Source organism: Aptenodytes patagonicus, chromosome 4 (assembly GCF_965638725.1).
Source record: "Aptenodytes patagonicus chromosome 4, bAptPat1.pri.cur, whole genome shotgun sequence".
NCBI lineage: Eukaryota > Metazoa > Chordata > Aves > Sphenisciformes > Spheniscidae > Aptenodytes > Aptenodytes patagonicus.
Window position 1 is genome coordinate 7,479,894 of NC_134952.1, and position 20,591 is coordinate 7,500,484.

The following is a 20,591-nucleotide window of genomic DNA, read 5'->3' on the forward strand; positions in this document are numbered from 1 at the left end:
GGGAACAAGCATGGGAGTTTGTGGAGCACTACACAAACAGGCAAACATGACCATCTGCAGGTTAGATAAACCAACAACAACAACAAAAACTGACTGGCAGATGTTGTGGAAACCAAGTAACACCTGCCTAAGTGGTATTTGATACCCAGAAAAAACCCACATGGGTATGACTGATGCAATCTTCAAGAAAGAAAGGAACAGCAGGGAACAAGAAATAGTGATAAAATTGCCTGGGAAAAAGTTTAATTAGCATTTAATAAAACTATTTCTTCAAATGTACACTCCTTGACAAAAAGAGACATTTATCATGTATTTAATTAACACGTATAATTATTCTTAATTACCTATTAACAGGAGTCATAGTCTATTTGTATTTGAGTGTCATCATATAGCACATGAGGAAACTTTCTGAAAAATACAGGTAGGATCAAAAGAATAAAGAGTCTTTCCCTCTTCATCTTTTGCTGTCCTACTGCCACTGCCTGTAATTTTTGTTGTGTTTCTGGTGCGTCTCCATTTAATTGGCAGAATGAGAGGTTTGAAAATTCACTGCATAGGATGCTACTTTGAAAAATAAGCATCAGGAAAAGGGAAACATGAGTAATTTTGAACAGCTAATTTCTGGCTTAAAAACAAAAACACATCTAAAAGTCACAAGCAATTTAAATTCAGTTCTCACAGGAAAGGAAGGAAGAAGGAACCTTCTTATTTCAGCATCTCAGCAGGGTCACGAACCACTGCAGAGTTCTGGATCTACAGTGGTACCAATGGGCACGCTTTTACCTGCTGCAAATGCCAGGTACTTTCTGTTAGCAAAGCCTCATTTTTTAAAGGGATTCCAAGAGTATTACAACAGTCTGCTGTTATTTATATCGCAGTAACTCTGAAAGTCTCCACTGTTTTCTGTCAAAGAAAAAGAAAAGGCACAGAGGTGAAAAGGCAACTTTTGTTTTCTAACCTGCTATCTGACTTCGGAAGAGCTAAAAGATAAACCACAGGTTTCTTAACTCCAAATGACCTGTCCATCAGATCACAATGACTTTTCTAAGGAGGAGAGAGATCTCCACAAGATATTCTTCCCCTGCCAAAGCCTCCACGCAATTCCTCCTGTTTAAGGAGAGGCACCTTTCAAGTTCAGTACTGACCTCATGGAACAAGGACAGAACAGCAGATGCCTTCAGCACTAGAAGACTGTCTCCACTTTTACTTTCTTGTTTCCACTTGCATAACCACACTCCCATCCTGACTGCACTAAGGGAGGAAACAAAATAAAATCCTTTTTTGCATCTCAGACTGCACTTCCCTAAGGATGGGAACTGCCTCTATGAAGGCTGAACATGTCTGCTTTAATTAGATGACTATTTAAATTTTTCAGTATGTTTACCTAGACACTTAATCTTTGTACAGTTCAGTTTTCCAGAGCAATGTATAAATCTAGGGCTTGCAGAGCATCTTCCCTGACCCCAGGCAGAAGTAAGTATATGTTACCACCAAGTACTTAGACTTCTAAAGCAATCATCTGCACTGTACAAAAGCGAACTATCTTGTCTGAAAAGTGTTTTAAATTCTCTGAAGATTACTCAGGAATTAGATGACTAGGTGTGGTTAAGTATTGGATTCTGATTCAAATATATATGATATTAAAAATACAATGATTACAACCCTGTAAACCCAGTGTCAAGCTATATTGTTTACTGTATTTAACACTGTGACACTAACATTAAATAAAACTATTTTGACTTTATTATAGCAGTAAGATGTAGTGCTCTGGATATATAGCTGGACATAGCTGCTGTCTGTCACAAGCAAGCGGTGTATTTTATTTCAATATACCAATGAAAATATAACTATAAAATATGTAAATGCTGGACACCACAAACACACAGCTTTTCTTTAAAACATTCATAACTTATATCAGTGACCTGAATGGTTCAGCAAAATTTAAAAATCTCATTGAGATTCTTTTCTCTGTAGGTTCCCCCCCCCCGCCCGCCGTTTTCTTGCTAAAATAATGCATTTCATTAGCAGCTACTGTTCAGCATCATTTAGGGCAAAATGGGCTTTTAAGCTAATTTTCTTTTCCTACAGCTTGCATTGTTACTAGCAATACCTCTGTAACAATGTAGTAGCTTAAGTGCATGCAAATTCAAAAGCTGTTTAGGTAGCACATAATGAAGATTCAAATTACAAAAGCAGGTTACTGCAGCAATCCGAAAGAAAGCCAAAAACACTTTGCACCGTAAATACTGAATGTTAAGGATAAAAACAAAACCCAAACGTAAGCCTGTGCATAAGTATTTCAACTATAATTGTAACGAGATAAAGGATGTTTTTGCATTGGAGTACACATACCCCGAATATACAGGTAACTTTCCTGAACGTGCGGTAAGTGGCAAATGATCTTGTTATGTAACCATCCATGGTAGAATAATTTTCATTTTATTATTTCAAGGTCAACTTATCTTAGTCCTTAGAATAGCCTCCCCGTTCTTTGAAGACAACTCTTATATAACAGATTAAACATTTTACCTAATTCTCTATATTTCAAGCTCATAAAAATATTTTCAAAGTTCTTACAGGCAAAACACAGAAAAATAGTGCTGAATCGTTAAAACACCCTTGTATGCAAACACAAGAATGTATGCATTTTTATTTTAAGACACTTGTATCAAAGTAACTTGGGTGACTTATAGAATATTCTGCTTTGGTTATTCATAGAAAACTCTGCTTGCTTAAACACTTTCATTTGTTACAGCTGAAAGATTTGATGGCTGTTCTTGCAGAAAGATTTTGGTAGCTTTTACTACCTGATCCCTAATTTAATATATACTGGATTGCTAGGGAGAAAAGGAATTTTCTCCAGTTCAAAATCCTTGTTTAGTTGCTGAAGGCACTTAAGGTTAGAAAATCACATTTTTGTGAAGGTTAATTGGTACTTTATGAAGGAGCAACTTTCACTTAAGAAACAACAAATGATAAAATATTAGGAATCTTTTAGCTCCCTCTGCTGCCCTAATCCTTCACTAAGCCTTCTTCTGAAGTCTGTCAAAAAGACACCAAGCAACTAGGCAGCCCATTAATCTCTTTTTAAGAAACGCTTGGCATATTTAGTATGCTTAGTACTAAGATCAGTATGCATAAAGAAAACCCTACAAAGTACTATGTGATTTACAATTGTCTGCACATTTTATTATTTCCTTTCTTTCTCTGATATCTGCAGCGAGACAACTACGAACATCTTTGAATTTGGATGTCAGTTAAGAAAATGGATAGCTCGTTTTCCAAAGAACTTGACATCTGCAATTCCCACTTACATAAGAAAGAGCTAAGTGTACTCACTGCCTAGAAACATTTATTCCTCCTTCCTTTTATTTACAGATCAACTTACACAGTACGTATCAACTTTAGTAAAAATCCTTTTTTAAACTCAGGGAAAACCCAAGGACTGCCAAAGTAGGCCATCTCCCTCATTAATATGCAGAAAACTTGTCTTAACTGCCCAATTTCACAAGTGCAATGGGTCAAATCACGGTTTACGCAAGCCAGATAGGCTCCATCAGTGGTCATGAAATAATACTTGGTATTTGTCAATCTGGTACTTTCCACTTGTTAAAAAGCCAAGCTCTCTATTACATGCACAAGAAAAAAACAATCAGGAAAGAGAACGCGGTTTTTAAACTAAGTCACTCTGTATTTCAGGATTTTTTTTATGAATTTGGAAAGAAGAAAACCAAATTCAATTCATACCTGCTTTTTTCTCTGCATTCCTCCTGGCACCATCAATATACCACATCAACTATGAATTGAAGATTCACCTTATTAAATCTGATGCTATGTAGCACCACAAGCAGAAAAAAGAAGCTTTAAAAACACAGATGTTTTCTTATCGGGAGAGAAAGCCTAGACCACATCCTTGAAAAGAAACTATTCCTTTAGCGTGCACTTTTACTGTCCTTCAAAGAGCATAACACTTGGTTATTTGCCAGTAATCGGACATTCCCAAAGGCTGCCCTTCATAGGAGCAAAAGATGAGAGATTTTATCTGAAATCTCAGAAACTCATCCCATTAATATGCACTTTCTTTTCCAATTTACAATCCCGACCAAGTCATCCTCTTTTCTTAAGTACTAAAGCAGCACTGTTAAAATAGCTAAAATACATTTCAGGTTTTCTTCTGGGCACTTTTAAAAAGGAAGAGGCAACCTGTGTATAAAGAATAACCTCAAGATGTATACCAGTGCTGCATAAAAAGGAAAAAGATTTGTAATGATTGTCAAGAAGATCTGAGGTGTGTAAAGCTGCTTTTTTCTTCCTCAAAACCAGAACTAGAAAAACATAACATCTGTCTGGGGGCATATAGGGTCTTCACAGACTTGTACTTGCATACACTACAGTCTTTGCTATAAATATCACATATGACGTGCTCTGGAAAGAAAGTTCTGGTTTCAAGCAATCATCAAACTGGAAAAGTCACTCTCAATTTTGCAGTTACATTTCCAGTATTGTGCTGTAGTTGTTTAATCCCTAATACCTGTGTAAACAAACAAGAACACATGTAAGAGGAGGCACTCGTCTCTTCCTCCCCGTTCCACTGATGTCCCGAAGCTCTCCCCTTTAAAGAGTTTCCTAGAGCTTGGAAACCCACCAAAAGCAGTGGCGGACTGAGCACTATATATTATACAATGTAATGTATTTAGAGAAAATTCACTATGTTCGTCAAGCCCATTCACAGACAACTCAGACGACATAGAGTTTTCTTCGCGCTGCAGCCACCTTCTGTTGCCTTCCTACTTCATCTATTAGCTCCCAGCAAACTCAACAGAGGTCAGACATCCCCAAGGTAACTTCCAAGCAACGGTCAGTAAAACATACACACATTTAATTAAAGATTTCTAGAATATAAGCAAATACACAGCATTGTTTACAGTTTTGTTACAATATAAAGTACAATAATACCTTAATTAGAGATAACAACTTTTCAAAATGCCAAAAACATTTAGAATTTTTCAAATTACCCACAAAATGAACACATTTTATTTTTGCACTGTGACACTTCCAACTGTTCTGCCAAATGTATACTACTATAATTATGCTTCACAATCACCAGCATCACCGGAGAGGGGGACAAAGAACAATATAATCAGGAACTAATTAATCTTTCACATGCCTTGATACTATTTATCTTCAAGGGAAGAATCCTAAATGTTATTTTATAAATCATGAAGTGAGTTTTATATTAGCATCTCAGAGTGCCTAGAATCACATCTTTATGCCTAAGTATAATTCACATCTACTGGTGGAAGTTAGAAACCAGAATTTAGTATTTGGCTTTTTCAAGGGACAGTCTTCAATTTCCATCATCTAAGTAAACTCTAGTTTATAGAACTACAGAAACTGGGATGACAAAGCACATTTTATACCACCCTTTTGAGATGATATATGCAAGAACATGGCAGACCATTGAAATGTGCAAGAAAATATAATTGCAAACAGCTTCAGGATTAAAAGCAAATATTCAATTTCATATTTAAGAAATCACTGAAGGGAATCATAGGTACCTCAGAGACAAAATTACTTACTCAGCTACAATAAGAGAACTAATTGCTCCCAAAGTAATAGAATCAGGTTTTTTTCTGCATTGAGTATCAACCGAAATTTAGTAGTACTACTACCACACTATCGTTAACTCACAAGGTAATAGTAAATCCAGTGATGCCTGTTCAATTTGTTGCTTAATTTGCATGATTAGTTACTATAAGCAAGTGTGCAAATTACCTAAAGCCACAGGAAAGCAATTCAACTCAAATTTGCATGCAGTTACCTAACTTACAAGAGCATTTGTGGCAATCCATTAACTCCACAGAAAAAGCTGTGTCCAACCCTGTGCACGTGTTCCTAACATGAGCATTTCATTTTGAGAATCAGGCCCACACCACTCATTTTTCAGAAACTGAATTTCAACTCATTATCATCCCCTCCTCAAACAGGGATACAAACAGTAATGAAATGCTGTATGTCACCACCAGAATGACACTGGCATCTCTTTATGGATATAATAATGTATTAATGTCTGCCCATCACAAGTTTTTATGTTAAACAACTTATGAAAACATATATAGTTAGTAATAGCACTAGTTAGGAAATCATTGTAGCCCTTTTTAAGCAGAACTTGCAATAAAAACACAATGCATCTTAAAAATAATTCTATTCTGAGGGAAAAGGTTAAGAGAAGAAAGCTATACACAAACTGATGACAAAAAAGCTGACAAAGAAGATAAACCACCTTTAATAGCTATACAGCTCATTAAGTTTCCTGAGCTTTGTGAAACATTATGCATATTTCTAAAATATAAAATATTTACGTTGTGTTATGGAAGGCACATATATCAGAGAACAACTCTGCATATTTAATTTTTAAACCTGAACAGGACCATAGGTAGAGAAAAGCCTCTTTAAAACAAACCAACCCCCTAGTTTTTATCCCGGTTTATGCAGTTGCAGGGATAGTGATTTAAAAACATCAGCCAGAGACATGTTTAAAACCTCAAAGGACATTTGGAAATTTGAACACACAGACACTCAAAAGCAGAATACAGCTCGGACATTTTAAAGAGCCAAATTGGATTCCCCATAAAACTTCAAGTGTTTTTCCATATCCATTGTTTCATCCCCTCCCCTCTTGTTCATCTTCTGCCCGGTCTTCCCACTCTATTTTTCCAACACGGCTATTTGTCTAGCACATGGTAAATGGGATTAGGAAGCAGAGGTGGCTAAAAAAACTTTTTTCCTACATTATTTTTCAACTGGATCAATTCCCTACACAGCATGGCCGCACAGATTTTACCAGTAGGATGCAGTGAATCGTGCAGGGCTAGGAAAAACAAGCCAGACAAAAGGCGCTGATTAAACAGCATCACTAGATGTGAACACGAAGCCTGGGGGAAGCCACTGCTATTTTAAACAGACACAGTCGCTACTGCTCTGTCACCTCTGTCCCTGACAACATTCCTTGCCACATCATCACACACTCTTATTTTCCTCTTAAGTTGTCCCGTTGATCAATATAGTAAGACTAAAAGGAGGCTGAAATTCCACGAAGTGGGTTGAGCTGATCTAACTGCTGGCTGCCATCAAAAGGGCCAGGTTTCCCTGTCCTCCTCACAGTTTGCCAATTCAGCTCACTAACACAGGCAAAAAAGAGAGTTAACATTCTGCATTTTTTATTGAGGGGTCAAATACAGAGACCCTAGGATGAGGACTTGAGACGACGAACAGAGAAGAGGACCATACACTGCACCAGCACACCCCTAGGTCATTTCCAGATGATCCAACTGCAGAGCTGCCCGGAAAGAGGGGCAGCCTTCCCAAATTCCCCATCCTCAGCAGCCAGTTCCCCATTTCTCTGAGCAGGGATTAGTCTCCAGGGAGCAGATTCAACTGACTGCTTGGCCAACCACTCTAGGTGGGACACAAGAACAGTTCGGACCCGGCAATCGGGGCAGGCTTGGCCGGTTTTAGTAGAGACTAACAGGGAGATTAATCATCTAAACCGAATATGGAACTGCACCCTTTGATACTTTGATGAAATGTCTCTTTCTCTGGCTACGTCAGGGTAAACAGTCCCAGCGCCCCTCGTTGATCCTTTCCAACTGCCCCCTTCAATGCAACCGCTTTGTCAGCTGAACAGTGACCTGGACTGAGGAATTTACCTAAATGGAAAATATACCAACAAAAAAGTTTATTTTTAGTATAAGTCATCTTCTCAATCTAGCTCATTATGTGGTTACACTCATATTGGCACAAAGAAAGGGGAAAAACAAGGACAGAAATCAGCTGCCAGCGACTGCTTACACCAACACAGCTGCTAGAAAAAAGTCTCAGGACCACTGTGTGGAGGAGCAAATGTTTCAACTGCAGTTCACTGCTTCAGTATTAGACATGATGCAGAGACCATGTGCCCACAAGTCTGTACACTGTCTCCCATTGTATCAAAATGGGTTAGTAAAGAAATTAACTATTCCCTTGCCTTTTAAGGAGATGATAACATTTTAATATAATTTTAATATAAAAATTCATTTAGCCCCAATCATTCATATATATTCTTAAAAATAGCACACCTTATCCCTCGACCTGCTTTCACACCAACTCTAAGAGCAAATGAGTAAAGAATACTAGGAATATACAACTCAGTCATTTGTGACTTAAGGTAAATGATTGACCCAAATGATGGCACTCCTTTCATGAGAATTCAGGGTATTTTTATTAATACTCCTTAAAGTTTAGGGGTCTTCTGGGATTTTTGTTTTGGTTTATTTTCATTTTATTTTCTACTTCCTTCTTAGGATCAGATACAGGCTGTTAAATCAATCTATATGAAGCATGCCTGCAGAGAAAGACCCTAGAGAGCATTATATGGTCATCTTACCCTTTTGCGATTTTTATTTTATATAAAATAGCAAACTTTCACAACGTTTGGGTAGAATATTGTAAAATACTAAGTTGAAAGCAAACTTAACTGTAGAATAGTACAGAGTTCACACACTAGTTGCTTTTATTTGTCTAGATCTGTTTTCACCCAAAACCAGAATTTGTGCACAGTTAATATAACCCCAACAGGAGCTGCAGCTCAACTAAAAATACACTGAATGACCAAAAGAAAAGAGTTCCAGTCTCCAGAAATATTAGTAATCCATGAAATTAATTGACACACTTAGAAATTGAAAAAGTCTAACCTTCAAATATGCGATCCAGACGTTGCCGCTTCACTTTGTGTTTGTCCATTAGAGACATAAGAGTGGAAGCTCAAAGAACGTCTCCACACAGCTTGGTGATGGTCTTCTCAAGCCAGCCACAAGTTAGAAATGCTTACTGTCTTTTAGAAACTTAATTTCACCTGTTAACAGAAAGATAAACTTCTTAAACTTTAAAATACAGATTTTTTTTTTTTTCCACCTCTTTCCAGAAAGATGACCTATATATAATTTAAGCAATTAAGAAAAACCACAAAGTTCTTAAATCACATTAGGTAACCTGGTATTTCACAACAAACTGCCTTTTAAACACGTAAAGATGCAAGCACACAGCACAGCTCAAACAAGCCAGTGTAAGAAATGCTCCAAGACAGCTGCTGTTTTCTGCCTTTTGACTCTCAAATACTTTTTCCCCCTTTCACTGAACACGCAGCCAGCTAAGGAAGATATCTTGGGCAGGCACAGGTACATGCTTCCCATAAAATGACAGAAATGTGGCCACCTGGAATGAAACAGTAAAGCCATACATACACTTTGGCATCCTAATGCTTGCAGCCATCGAGAAAATTCTTTTCATTCTTAACTTTTAAGCTTTCGATGTTGAAGTAAACCAGAGATTGATACTTGGAAGCCGAAGGAAACAATTCAAGGGGCACAGACCCGAGGAAATGCATCACGGTGACAACACAGAAGGCCAACATCTCTATCAACCAAATGGCATTTAAAGCAGGTTTATGCATGACTAGGCAAGCTCTTTGGCAGCAAATACAACTAAGCACTTTTCAGATACTGTGTAGCTGGGCAAGACAGCATAAGGGTATTGCAACAAGCAGTCTGCACTTTAAGCCAAACCACTGAGAAGCAGGAAGGGGGGATGGGGAGGGAGAGATGAAAAAGCCCTCAAGAAGAATCTAATCAAAGCAGTAGATTATAAAATGCACACAAGCAAGTGGACGGGGTAAAGCTAAGTATACAGATCCTCTAAAAAGCATAATCAGAGCACCACTTTTATCCTCCTTTAAATATCTCAATAGACTTTGAGAACCAAACTCAGAGAATGCTGTATTACAAGCACAGCGCACGTTAAAACAAGCCAAATAATCCACTTCCCTGTTTCTTTTTATTCCTGCCCAACAGCTTTCAACATCAGTGGATAGCATTAAATGGCCTTACAAGTGACTGAACCTAGAAATCTGCTTGTTTCTTTCTAGAGGCAAAACTTTTCTAAAACCAAACATAGGCACGTTTCATCAGCATATTCGGAAGATTCACATACTCAGAGTGAAATGATAAAGAAAAATATTTTGAATATCAGGAACTGCACATTTGCATTAAAATAGGTATCTTTACCAGCACTACCCTGCTTGGTGCATTTGGACTTTCAACAAAGTTCCTTTGTTTGGGTTTATTTTCATTTAAAAATGGGGTTAATGTGCAATATTCATCATGCTTTTAACACTTTATTTAGCCTCATCCTCCTCTTCACTTTCCCTCCACACCTCTTTATCCTCAACTTCAAGATTCTTCTGCTGTTTTGCATAATGTCTGATTCCAGCTGAATGTAACATCCCATCATGAATGGGAGAAGAAAAATTGATGAAGAATGCAGAAGCCCAGTTTTTTCTCTTTAAAAAACAAGAAGAATGTTGCCATTTTAGGAATTTTCTATTACATTTCCCAACATTGATTATTCTTAAAAAATACAACATTCTTCACTATTGAATATGGCTCTGTTATAAGACCGCACAAGCATTACATCAAATCTAACATGCATTCTAAGACCTTAAAAGCCAGCTTTATAGCCACCTGCCTTTCCTTAAGCCAACACCCCAAACTCGTGTGCAGGATCTGTCCTAAACTAATCTTTCATTTATTTGCTTATCACTTCTGTTTTATAATCTACTTCCTTCAATAGTCATGTAGAAAGATCTAGAGGATAAGAAACAGAAACCAGAATACAATGAACATTTTAAATGCTAGTCTTGGTTTAAATTTTTACAGCTTAATTTCCATCTTGTAGAAACATATATGCCTGCTGGCCTCCTTGTGCTGTTTTGTTTATTTGTTCAGCAAAAGATTTTTCCACTGTAGTCATTCTATGTACAGAGCTGGATGACAGCTGTAAAAAACAGACCATCTGTAACTATTGACCTACCACTGAAAGTGTCACCAGATGTTTTCTATCTGTCTACAGTAGCTTCAAAGCGTACCGTATAAATCAAGTAGTTTTTCCTTTTAAACATTGTTTTAAAATTATTTTTATCCATAGTAAGTTATCGTAAGTTTCAAAAAAACATTTTTGAGCAAACAATTAACTTGTTAACACAGTTCTAAATTTAACCCTTATACAGTTTTATTATACTTCATGTTCTAATACAAAGAAAAGATGATGATATGGGAAGCTTTTCCCAGCAAAACAAAAGCCTTATAATTACGGGAGCATTAGTTACTGCAATTACTAAACCACAACATGAATAATTGTATTTGAGAAATTCACTAAAAATACAAGCACACTGCCTAATGAATTAAAAATCAGAACACAAAATACCAAATAGTATTTAAGAGCAGACTTCTGAGGTTCAGTATTTTAAGATAAAGTGAGAATCCAAGTGATTTCAGAATATATACTGCTTATCATATGTCAAAGCTACAAAGCCATCTGAGATACCATCAATGTACAGAACTCTTGAGCAATACAAATTTTATATTAAAATATACACTGTTGAAAAAAATATTAGAGGTTTTTCTTTCAGTTAAGCAGATGGATTCCAGTGTCTGGAAATATTTTTAAAGACAAGATGCCTCTGGGTATTGCAACCTGGAGCATTTAGCTCTTTCTTGAGAAAGGAAGAACTTTACTCTTTCTGAGACTTCAAGATAAAAGGAAAAGGGAATCTCCAACACTTTTATAGGAGAGTGAGCAAATCCTACAGGCTAAAACAGGAATGCTAAGTCAACTTTGATTTCAGTTTTCAAAGCAGATAACACTGGTAATGGAGTAAAGGATAAACATAAGCTGCGAGTGAGAAGATTTGAAGCAAGGCGCATTCAAAACCCACGATCTTCTCTCCACAGAAAGAGGATGAAAAGGAAGCAAATTAAGAAGTTTAAATTTTTAAAAAAGGCAAACCAGTAGGCTAATTATATACATACTTGTAGGTTGAGACAGACTCCAAATTACTAGGAAAGAACTCCCATCAAACCCAAAAGGTTGCAGCGTGCAGTGCAGAACCATTTCCTCTGCATCAGTCTAGTGGGAGAATTTTGCGTGGACCAGATGATGTTTCTATTAAATTTGAGCAGGTTGGGAAAGCCCACCAGAAAAATTGTAAAGGGTATCATGCATAACCTGATTAGTTAGCCCACTCGCAAAAAGATTCAGAGTGTAAACTCTTCTGAGCACAGACTTTTACCTATACAGCTAGGAATGGCAAAAGGCTGATTTCTACCTTTGCCTCACTGTCAGCTTCCGCATGAAAGGATTTGTAGGCTGTCCCAAATCAGATGATGAAGCATAAAAAAAAATCCAAAACAGAAATTAAATTCACAGAACAGACTGATAGATCATTAACACATCAATAATAAGGTCATGAAGTTTCACGTTACCCTTAGGAATCTCAATCTGCATTTAATTTAACCATTTTAATATATGCTCTTTCGTCTGAAACTACATTGGAGCTACTGAAATATTTTTTCTTTCTACTATCAACCTTCAAAAGGTACAAAATAAGGCTATCGTAAGAAAAATTTAAGTAAGTTTACATTCCATATTCCATTGCCATCAGTTTTTGATGACTTAAATTAAATAAAATTCTTTCCCTCCCCCCCAGTAGGGATCAGTAAGATCCCTATTTTCCATGACACCTCACAGGCCTTGAAATGTCCATTCTGCAGAGCCCTGGAAGCAATAAGATAATGAAAACTTTGTTCCTCTAAAAAATAAATATTTTAATTATCCTAAATAATTATACATTTTGCAGTAGCCATTTGTTTCAGATAGTAAACAGATCATCTAGTCCAACCCTCCTGCGATCGGCAGGGACGTCTTTCACTAGATCAGGTTGCTCAAAGCCCCATCCAACCTGACCTTGAACACTTCCAGTGATGGAGCATCCACAACTTCTCTGGGCAACTGCTGCAGTGTCTCACCACCCTTATCATAAAAAGTTTCTTCCTTATATCCCAGTCAACCACACCTAAGATTTCATGGCAAAACAATCACAGCCATCGGTGAGCTGGACGGTACGCTCAGGGCAACCGGGGCTGCTCACTAAGCAGAAGGATGCCTTCCGCAATGACTATTGTTGCAACTGTATGACCACCAATGTGAATACCTTACCTCACATTTGTTCACCTGAATGGGTGAGAAACAACACAGTTTTGGGGTTTTTTTGTTTCTCTTCCCCACACCCATTGCTATTTGAATATCTCTTCAGTGAAATGACCAGGACTCCCAGGATGTACACCAGCTTCATGGCTGGATGTCAGATATTCCTAGCATCTGAGATACTCTGTGCCACAACTGGTTCCCCAGCTTTTGCAGCTAAAAGCAGAGCACTGGAGTACAAATTTAAACCATATGCTCTGGAATTCTGAAATCTATTTTATGGACTTGACTCTTCCCAAAGCATGAAGTAGTAAGCTTTTCTGCAAACCTAACTCAATGCACAACCCACAAATAAGAATTACTCACTCTACAACAACTATGGATGTTCCTTAGAAATTAAGTTTCAAGTTTTCCCCTTTTTTGGGAAAAGGGGCAGGCTATGACATATGCTGAAGACAACTTAGACTGTGAGAAAGACTGTGAGAAAGCTATTACTGCGAAATGGAAATTTACCTAAATTTCAAAATATTTCTCTAGTACAAAACAACGTATCTTGTGTTTGGCAAAAGAGAGGATAGTATCAAGTTGATAAACAGCAGAAAGTAAAATGACATCTAAAAATGCTAAGTCAGAGAAATTAGCTTAATGTTCAAATAAAAGCAAGATGCATTACATAGTAAAGAAGTCAACTTTCTGAGGCTCTAACCATCTAGAGATGGGCTCTAACTCTGAGAAAGGGAAAAATAAAGCTGATGATGTACGAGAGAAACATTCTACTTGAGAAAGCTCTATAATTTGTAGTTGAACATTTCTAGTGTCAGTAGCAGCAGTATTGGTTCTGTATAAAAAAAATTTTGGATCAGAGGAATAGTGGTTCATAATGGAAGTTAGGTGATGCTTCTGTCTCGCTGAAGTCACACAGTGTACTACACCTAAACATAGAATATAACTTTAAGATTAATATCCGAACTCAATTTTTTTTCTTTCTGAAGTTCAAAAATATTATTCAACAGTATTTATCACTAGGAGTTTGAAAAATGCCCAGTTTAAAATATAGAGGAACCTCAAACAGGAGGATGAGAAAAAGACAACAAAGACTTTTGTTTGCAAGTTTCTTCAAAATGCAGCAATAGTAAGACAACAACACTGGAACATCCTATTCCCAAGTTCTGCAGGACAGCATTTGTTCTTACATTTTATTTCATGCTGCTATCCTTTTCTGGAGACACTGTGACTTGTACTAAAAACTTCTGCAGTATAAAACCATCACACCACTTTCACTGTACTCAAAACTACTCTTGCAAAGATTTAAACTACATTTAGAAATGTGTGGCCCAAAGAGCAGAACAAAAAGAGATTAATTGCCAGAAGAAAGAGTATTAGGTCAGACTTTCTGTGCAAAAATTGAAGTTATTCGATCTTGTCTTACAAAAATTAATACTGAATTAAGAAGAAAATATAATTATATTTGCCTGTCAGACAATTTATCTTGCCATTAAGTGTGGTTAAGCCACTTTGCCTTACCATTAGATGTCAGTACAGTCTAAGAGAAACTGTACAGAGAGCTTCAAGATCAATAAATTAATCTCAGAAGTGAAGGGATTACTGAATTAGACGCCAAAAAGAATGTTAGATACTATTCAGAACAGGACTAAACCCCCAAACATTATAATGGCATTACCTAAATCTAAGATGCACCTATCTCAAAAAAGATGGAGAACTAGAAAAAGTGCCAGGACAGGCGGTAAATACGGTCCAAGGCACGGAATAGCTTGCTGAAAAAGGAGAAAAAGAAATGCACTGGTACTCCCCAGCCTGAAGAAGACACGACTGTGGGGAATACAACAAATGCATATAAAATATGCACCGTGTCTCAATTCAATGTCTAGGGAGCACACAGTGAAATAGTAAGCCAGCATATTAAAAACAACAGGAAGTTTTGTCACCTAGTGTGTAATTAAATTGTAAAATCTGGTGTCACAGGTATCGTGGTTGCCAAAACTTTAAGTTGTTCTTAAAAGGAATTAGACAAGTTTATGGAAAACCCATCAGTGGTCACTGATAATAATGGCCACAATGCAAACCCAGGTCAGAAATCCATAAGCAGGTAAATGCCAAAGGCAAGAAAAATGTCAGCGCGTGCTTGCTTTGTTCTCATACGTAGCAATCGCTGCCCTATGTTACGCTGACTAAATGTCCATTTAGCTCAGCATCCAACAGTTGCCATGAAGGGAGATGCTTCATGAAGAGCAAGAACAGAACAAACATGATACTTTCCTTAAGCATCCACTAGTGGCCACTCTTGAAGACAGGACAGATGGACCCGCAGTCCCTTCTGACATATGGGCACACCTGACATTCTTAGGAAATGCAGATATACTACGAAAATGGACTGATCCAGCCATGCAGAAAGTGAAGTCCACAGCTCACAGGGATGCACAAAAAGCATCCTAAGACAAAAGAAAACTGAAACGAGTTAGTACTATTATGCCTAAAAGATACTGTTGCAATCATCAAACTGACAGTCTCTCCAAAATATATCGTAAGAGACACCTAGACAATCATCATAATTAAAAAACTGCCAGTGCCGTAGACTCCACCATAGTACACATTAAGCTTTTCCAACAACAAGCATCCTTTATTACTGTCTGGTTTTGCTTAATTATCAGTTTAGCTTAAACTTCCAGTCATCAGAGTTTCTTACAGCTTTGCCAGACAGATGGAAGAACTCCTTGATGTTCTTTGCACAGGTACCTCTTAGGTATCTCCAAGCCATCCCTTGATCTACTTGCAGAAGAGACCAAGCTCCTTGATACTCTCCTAGAAAGTCATGTTTCTGATCCCAAATTGTGTCAAACCTTTGCATCCTTAAATTCAACAGCAAGTCACTAAAGTACTGGTCTGTGAGTGCTAGAACAAGACAAAGCCTTGCAGGAGCAGTTATATCAATGTCCGATGCAGAAGAACCTTTACTGCTCTCCTTCACAGTCCTCGGATACCTGCTGGGACCACACCTAAGATGAAAAGACTTAGCACTTGGTTCAGCAGTTTATTCATCACCAGTGCAAACAAAGCTACTTCTTTTTAGGATGAGGTTCTCTGCCCTGTGAGTACAGCCAACAGTCTCCCATTCTGTATTTATGACCTAAAATTTGAACACGATATGATAGAGTACAGCTTATCAAAGCAAACTTGATTGCTCTGCAGCACTTCCATCTCTTTTTTTTAATCACATCAGCAGTTTCTATTATATTTATCAGTGAAGGTTGTTTTTCCTGTTGATAAAAATGTTCAAAATAAGGCCAAGAATTCCCCTTGTCAGCACGCCATTAAAAATAAAGCTTATGGTTTTTGACCTATTGTCCGCTATTTTTTAATACTGTGAATAACTTTTTTGTACTATTCTATGGTTTTAGTCAAATTACATTAGTACCAAATAAAATGTCTTCCAAAATATAATGTAATATTTTGATAATCATAAGCCCTTATTTTTATGGCACAAGATTATAAAATCGCCTTTTTGACTGGGAATATGGTGAAAATAATGGAAGAGGTTGTGATAGTAATTCTGTCATTATAAGCTTTTTATGAGATACTTGTCTTCACCATAAGTTTTTTTTCCAAAGCTTTTTTTTTCCCCTTAGTAGCATTCTCTCTCAATTATAGATCTGTCCACAAGCCAAAAATTACTCACTACTGAAAATGTATTACTGCAGATGTGTAGGACTACAGACAGATGGGAAGCATCTCTGCTAACTCAGATTTCTAGGTCATGAATAAAACTTCATTCAGAAGCTCAAACTACGATTAGAAAATTAAAGGCTACTACCTGAGGCACCTACATTTTAAGTAAAATTAAAAAGAGATCCTTAGTGCTAGAAAACGCTCGCTCATTGAGCAATATGACAGCTATGCTTCTCATCAAACAGTATTTCTAAAAACTTCATCTCAGGTATTCAGCACAAGCTTCTTCAGAAAGACTGGCATTGCGACAAGCCTCAATCTTACTCACCAACAGATTTAAAGGAAATGAAAATGAAGAGACTGATGTGGTCTTTCTAAGATTATGAATCCGATTCACTCATATGGCGAATTCCTGGCTTTGCCTCTTACTCTCAGACCTGAGACACGCAACCTGGTGGGTGCATTCTTCCTTTCATCCACCGCTGGTGTGGTTTGTAAAGCAACACACACAGAGATACCCCAGCGCGCCGGGATACTGCGATAGCTACTGTTTTACAAAGTACTTTAAAACTCCCAAATGAAAACCATTTAAAAATGTCAAATAAGTGGGTTGTTAGATCATTGTTAAAAGTAATCACCTTATTTTTTGAAGTCTGAAATGAAAGAAAATTACATTGAAAGAAAATCAATCTCCACTCATTTTTTTCTGAACAGGCCGAAGAGCTGAAAGCCTCCCTCCCTTTTGGAAAGTTGGATGCAAGAGACAGTAACTGTGTAAAGGAATGAAACAAAATCTTAGGGATTTTGAGAGACAACAGCAGTGAAACTGAACTGCCTCTACAGAAAATAATTCAAAACACAAGATTTTCGTTATTTGAATCAGAAACTCAAAATTAATAATATGTATTTAATATTTTAATGCACCTGAGAAAGCATAACAGGATGCAAACAATTAGTCATCGCTCATGACAATAAGGCGGCTAATGCCTCAGTTAATGAATTCTCTAGGAAAGGAAACAATTACGGGTGCATTTCATGAATCTCCATTGCTAGAAAGGATTTGAACCAGCAGGGAGAAAAGACCGCTTTTAACCTTTTATTGATTTATTGCCCCTTAATTTTTTTTCTCCAAGCAAGACACAAACCCACACCAAAATGCCAGGCACATGGACTGCGTGCATACTCCACACGTGAAACTGGTTCCTCTGTCACAGATCTCCCACTATCAGAAGTACCCAGGGATGTCCAAAAACCTGTGCTTTACAGATTAAAACGACTGATTAAAATAACATATGCTTGTTCAGTGGAAAAGAAAGAGTGGGGAAAAAAGAAAGAAGCTATCTTCTGAAAGTGAGTAAGAAATCATGCCTAAAGACATTTAGGTTAGGAAGTTAGTAAAGGCTAATTAAGTTTAGAAAAAGAACTGTGGGACTTGTGTTGTTTTTTTCTCTGCACCAAAAAGCGTAGTATGTTGTATATGTGCACACATGCTGCTGTAAGAAAGCATGTTAAGTACTGGGAAAACATTTTTTGAGATTGAATACTTGACTTTCCACTTGAACAGTAAACTGTTTGTGTAATATTTAAATATTATGATTGCACCTCATTTCTTCAAAATTGCTTTTATACCTAATAAGTATTTTAGTGAACTAACTTTATTCATAAGGCAAATACGATTCTTGGCCACATTTTTATTTTGCCCATATTACTGCCCTGTGGCAGCAACATACCACCAGCAGTATCAGTATCACAACAATAGGCTTTTTTAATACTGTTTACAAACCTTAGAATATAAACTTTTTTCATACAAAAAGCTAACATCTCGTATTTTCAAAATGTGCAGTACTACAGCACTAGATTGGATACACCTGACATCCTTCACTTAAGGCATCTTTAAGACAAGCAAGTATAAATTAATCTTTATATACTTTGTGTATATATATACACACTATAATACTTTGTGTTAATTAGAATACACATTATAGACTTTAAGAATGGAAGTTTAACTGTTTAACCAAGTAACTACTGCAGATATTATCATTCTTCCTCAATTACTAGAAGAAAGAAGAAAAAAAGACACTTTGCATCATTAGACTTCCAGAGACTGTGTTTCCAGTTATGCTCTGGCTGAAAAAAGAAAATACCAAGGATAAAGCTTTGCTACTATAGCTCCTACTCTTAAGACTATGGCAACTCATTCCAGTCAGAATAAAAGATACCTGGTCTGGGTATTCATCTATTGCTTACTTAGGTGTCCTGGTAAAACTACATTTTTTAGTAGCACATAAATTACAAATGTATTTTTAAAAAATTGTACGTAGCCATATATGAATTACATCTCTGTGGTTTTTTTAAATCCAGCACAAATGCTGGACCATTGCCTTCTCCCAGTTTAACAAGAAGACAATTTCCACCACCTAAAAATAGTAAAATGCTAAATATCAAGTGCATTTACTCTGTATTTCCCAGAAATCAACATTAAAAAGATACTTAATTGTGCAATTTATACATGATCATTAATAACATTTAGCTGTAGCATTTCTACATTGCTTTGACATTTCTGATATCAGTAGAATTATGTATCTGGTGCATAAATCCTTTGGAGGTTTGTGGGGTCAGAAAAGATAAATTTCTTTAACGAGCAGGTTAAAGAAATACCTTAAGAATAAAAAAAAATTTTTTTCAAGTAACACTAGATATTAGCAAAATGTTTTCCCTCCTTACTAAGCAAGAAAAATTTGGAGATAAGGCAATATAAGACAGGAGACCAAACAAGTGACAAGTTCCATTTACTTTAAAAGTATTACCCTTTATGTTTTAGTTTAAGCCATCTTTGTCAAGCTTTGCACCTTCACCTAGAGTCCTATAAACCACAGAATGGTTTGGGTTGGAAGGGACCTTTAAAGATCATCTAGTCCAAACCCCCCATCACGGGCAAGGATAACTTCCACTACCATCAGGTTGCTCAAAGCCTCATCCAACCTGGCCTTGAACACTTCCAATGATGGGACATCCATGGATGCACAACCGCAACACAGTATTACATTTTATAGATCAAAAACAGTTTGCAAGTGTTGTAAATTGTAGCTATGAAAAACCCGACTATTAGAACACCTACTTGGCAAAACAGAAAATACTACTGAACTCTACAAAAATACCTAAAAGTATAATTGCCAGATTATTCCCGCTGTGGCTCCCTCACCCTTGGACTCCTGGAAACTGCTATCTAGCCTCGAAGGCATCACTTCCCGCAATCAACTTGCATACTCAACTAGAGAAATGGTTTAATTGGTAATTCTTTTCTCCACATTTTGGTGTCAATCTACATCTCCTGACATGACATTTCATTAAGAAATTTCCAGCCAACTACACTCCCATCTCAATCACAGTAATATGGAGCATTTTCACACCTTGCTAAATTCTATAAGCAATCTCCATCGCAATTACAGGAATTGCTTATGTAGAAGATTAATGCTAGTGGCTAGGATATAGTATCCTTTCACGCAATTAAGTGTGGGGAAACAAAGAATTAAAAGTAAAATTAGATAGTCTCATGCATCTGAGACTGACTGACAATTGTATATGATATAATACATGATAACCATCACTAACTCACACTACTCATTTTCTAAACTGATTATGTTTTGTCTGTATTCAGCATTTAAGCTCACCTGCTCCTTCTTTCAGTAGTGGGAAGGCAGAGGAGACAACGAGAGTTACTACAGGCTGCTTCACTATGGAGTTCTGCAAAATTTGCTTGTTAGAGAGATACAGGGGGTATAGCTTTTAAATTGGATTTTCCCTCTTCTGTTCAAACACAGCGGTGAGAT

At 37.0% G+C, this 20,591-nt stretch overlaps 1 protein-coding gene across 6 annotated transcripts in view; it reads right to left on the reverse strand.

Moving 5' to 3' along the window:
* The window catches only part of CTBP1 (C-terminal binding protein 1), a 257,915-nt gene that overhangs the window by 188,306 nt on the left and 49,018 nt on the right, over positions 1 to 20,591 (reverse strand). For 3 of the 6 annotated variants that reach the window (XM_076335751.1, XM_076335749.1, XM_076335750.1), the window contains exon 2: positions 8,733 to 8,893. The exons of 1 other annotated variant lie outside the window; for it this stretch is intronic. In XM_076335751.1, the coding sequence (XP_076191866.1) occupies positions 8,733 to 8,790 (58 nt within the window). In that variant the 5' untranslated portion in view covers positions 8,791 to 8,893. Of the gene's footprint in view, positions 1 to 8,732; positions 8,894 to 20,591 lie in introns of those variants that run through there. 2 more of the 6 variants (XM_076335755.1, XM_076335763.1) reach the window with 2 other exon arrangements.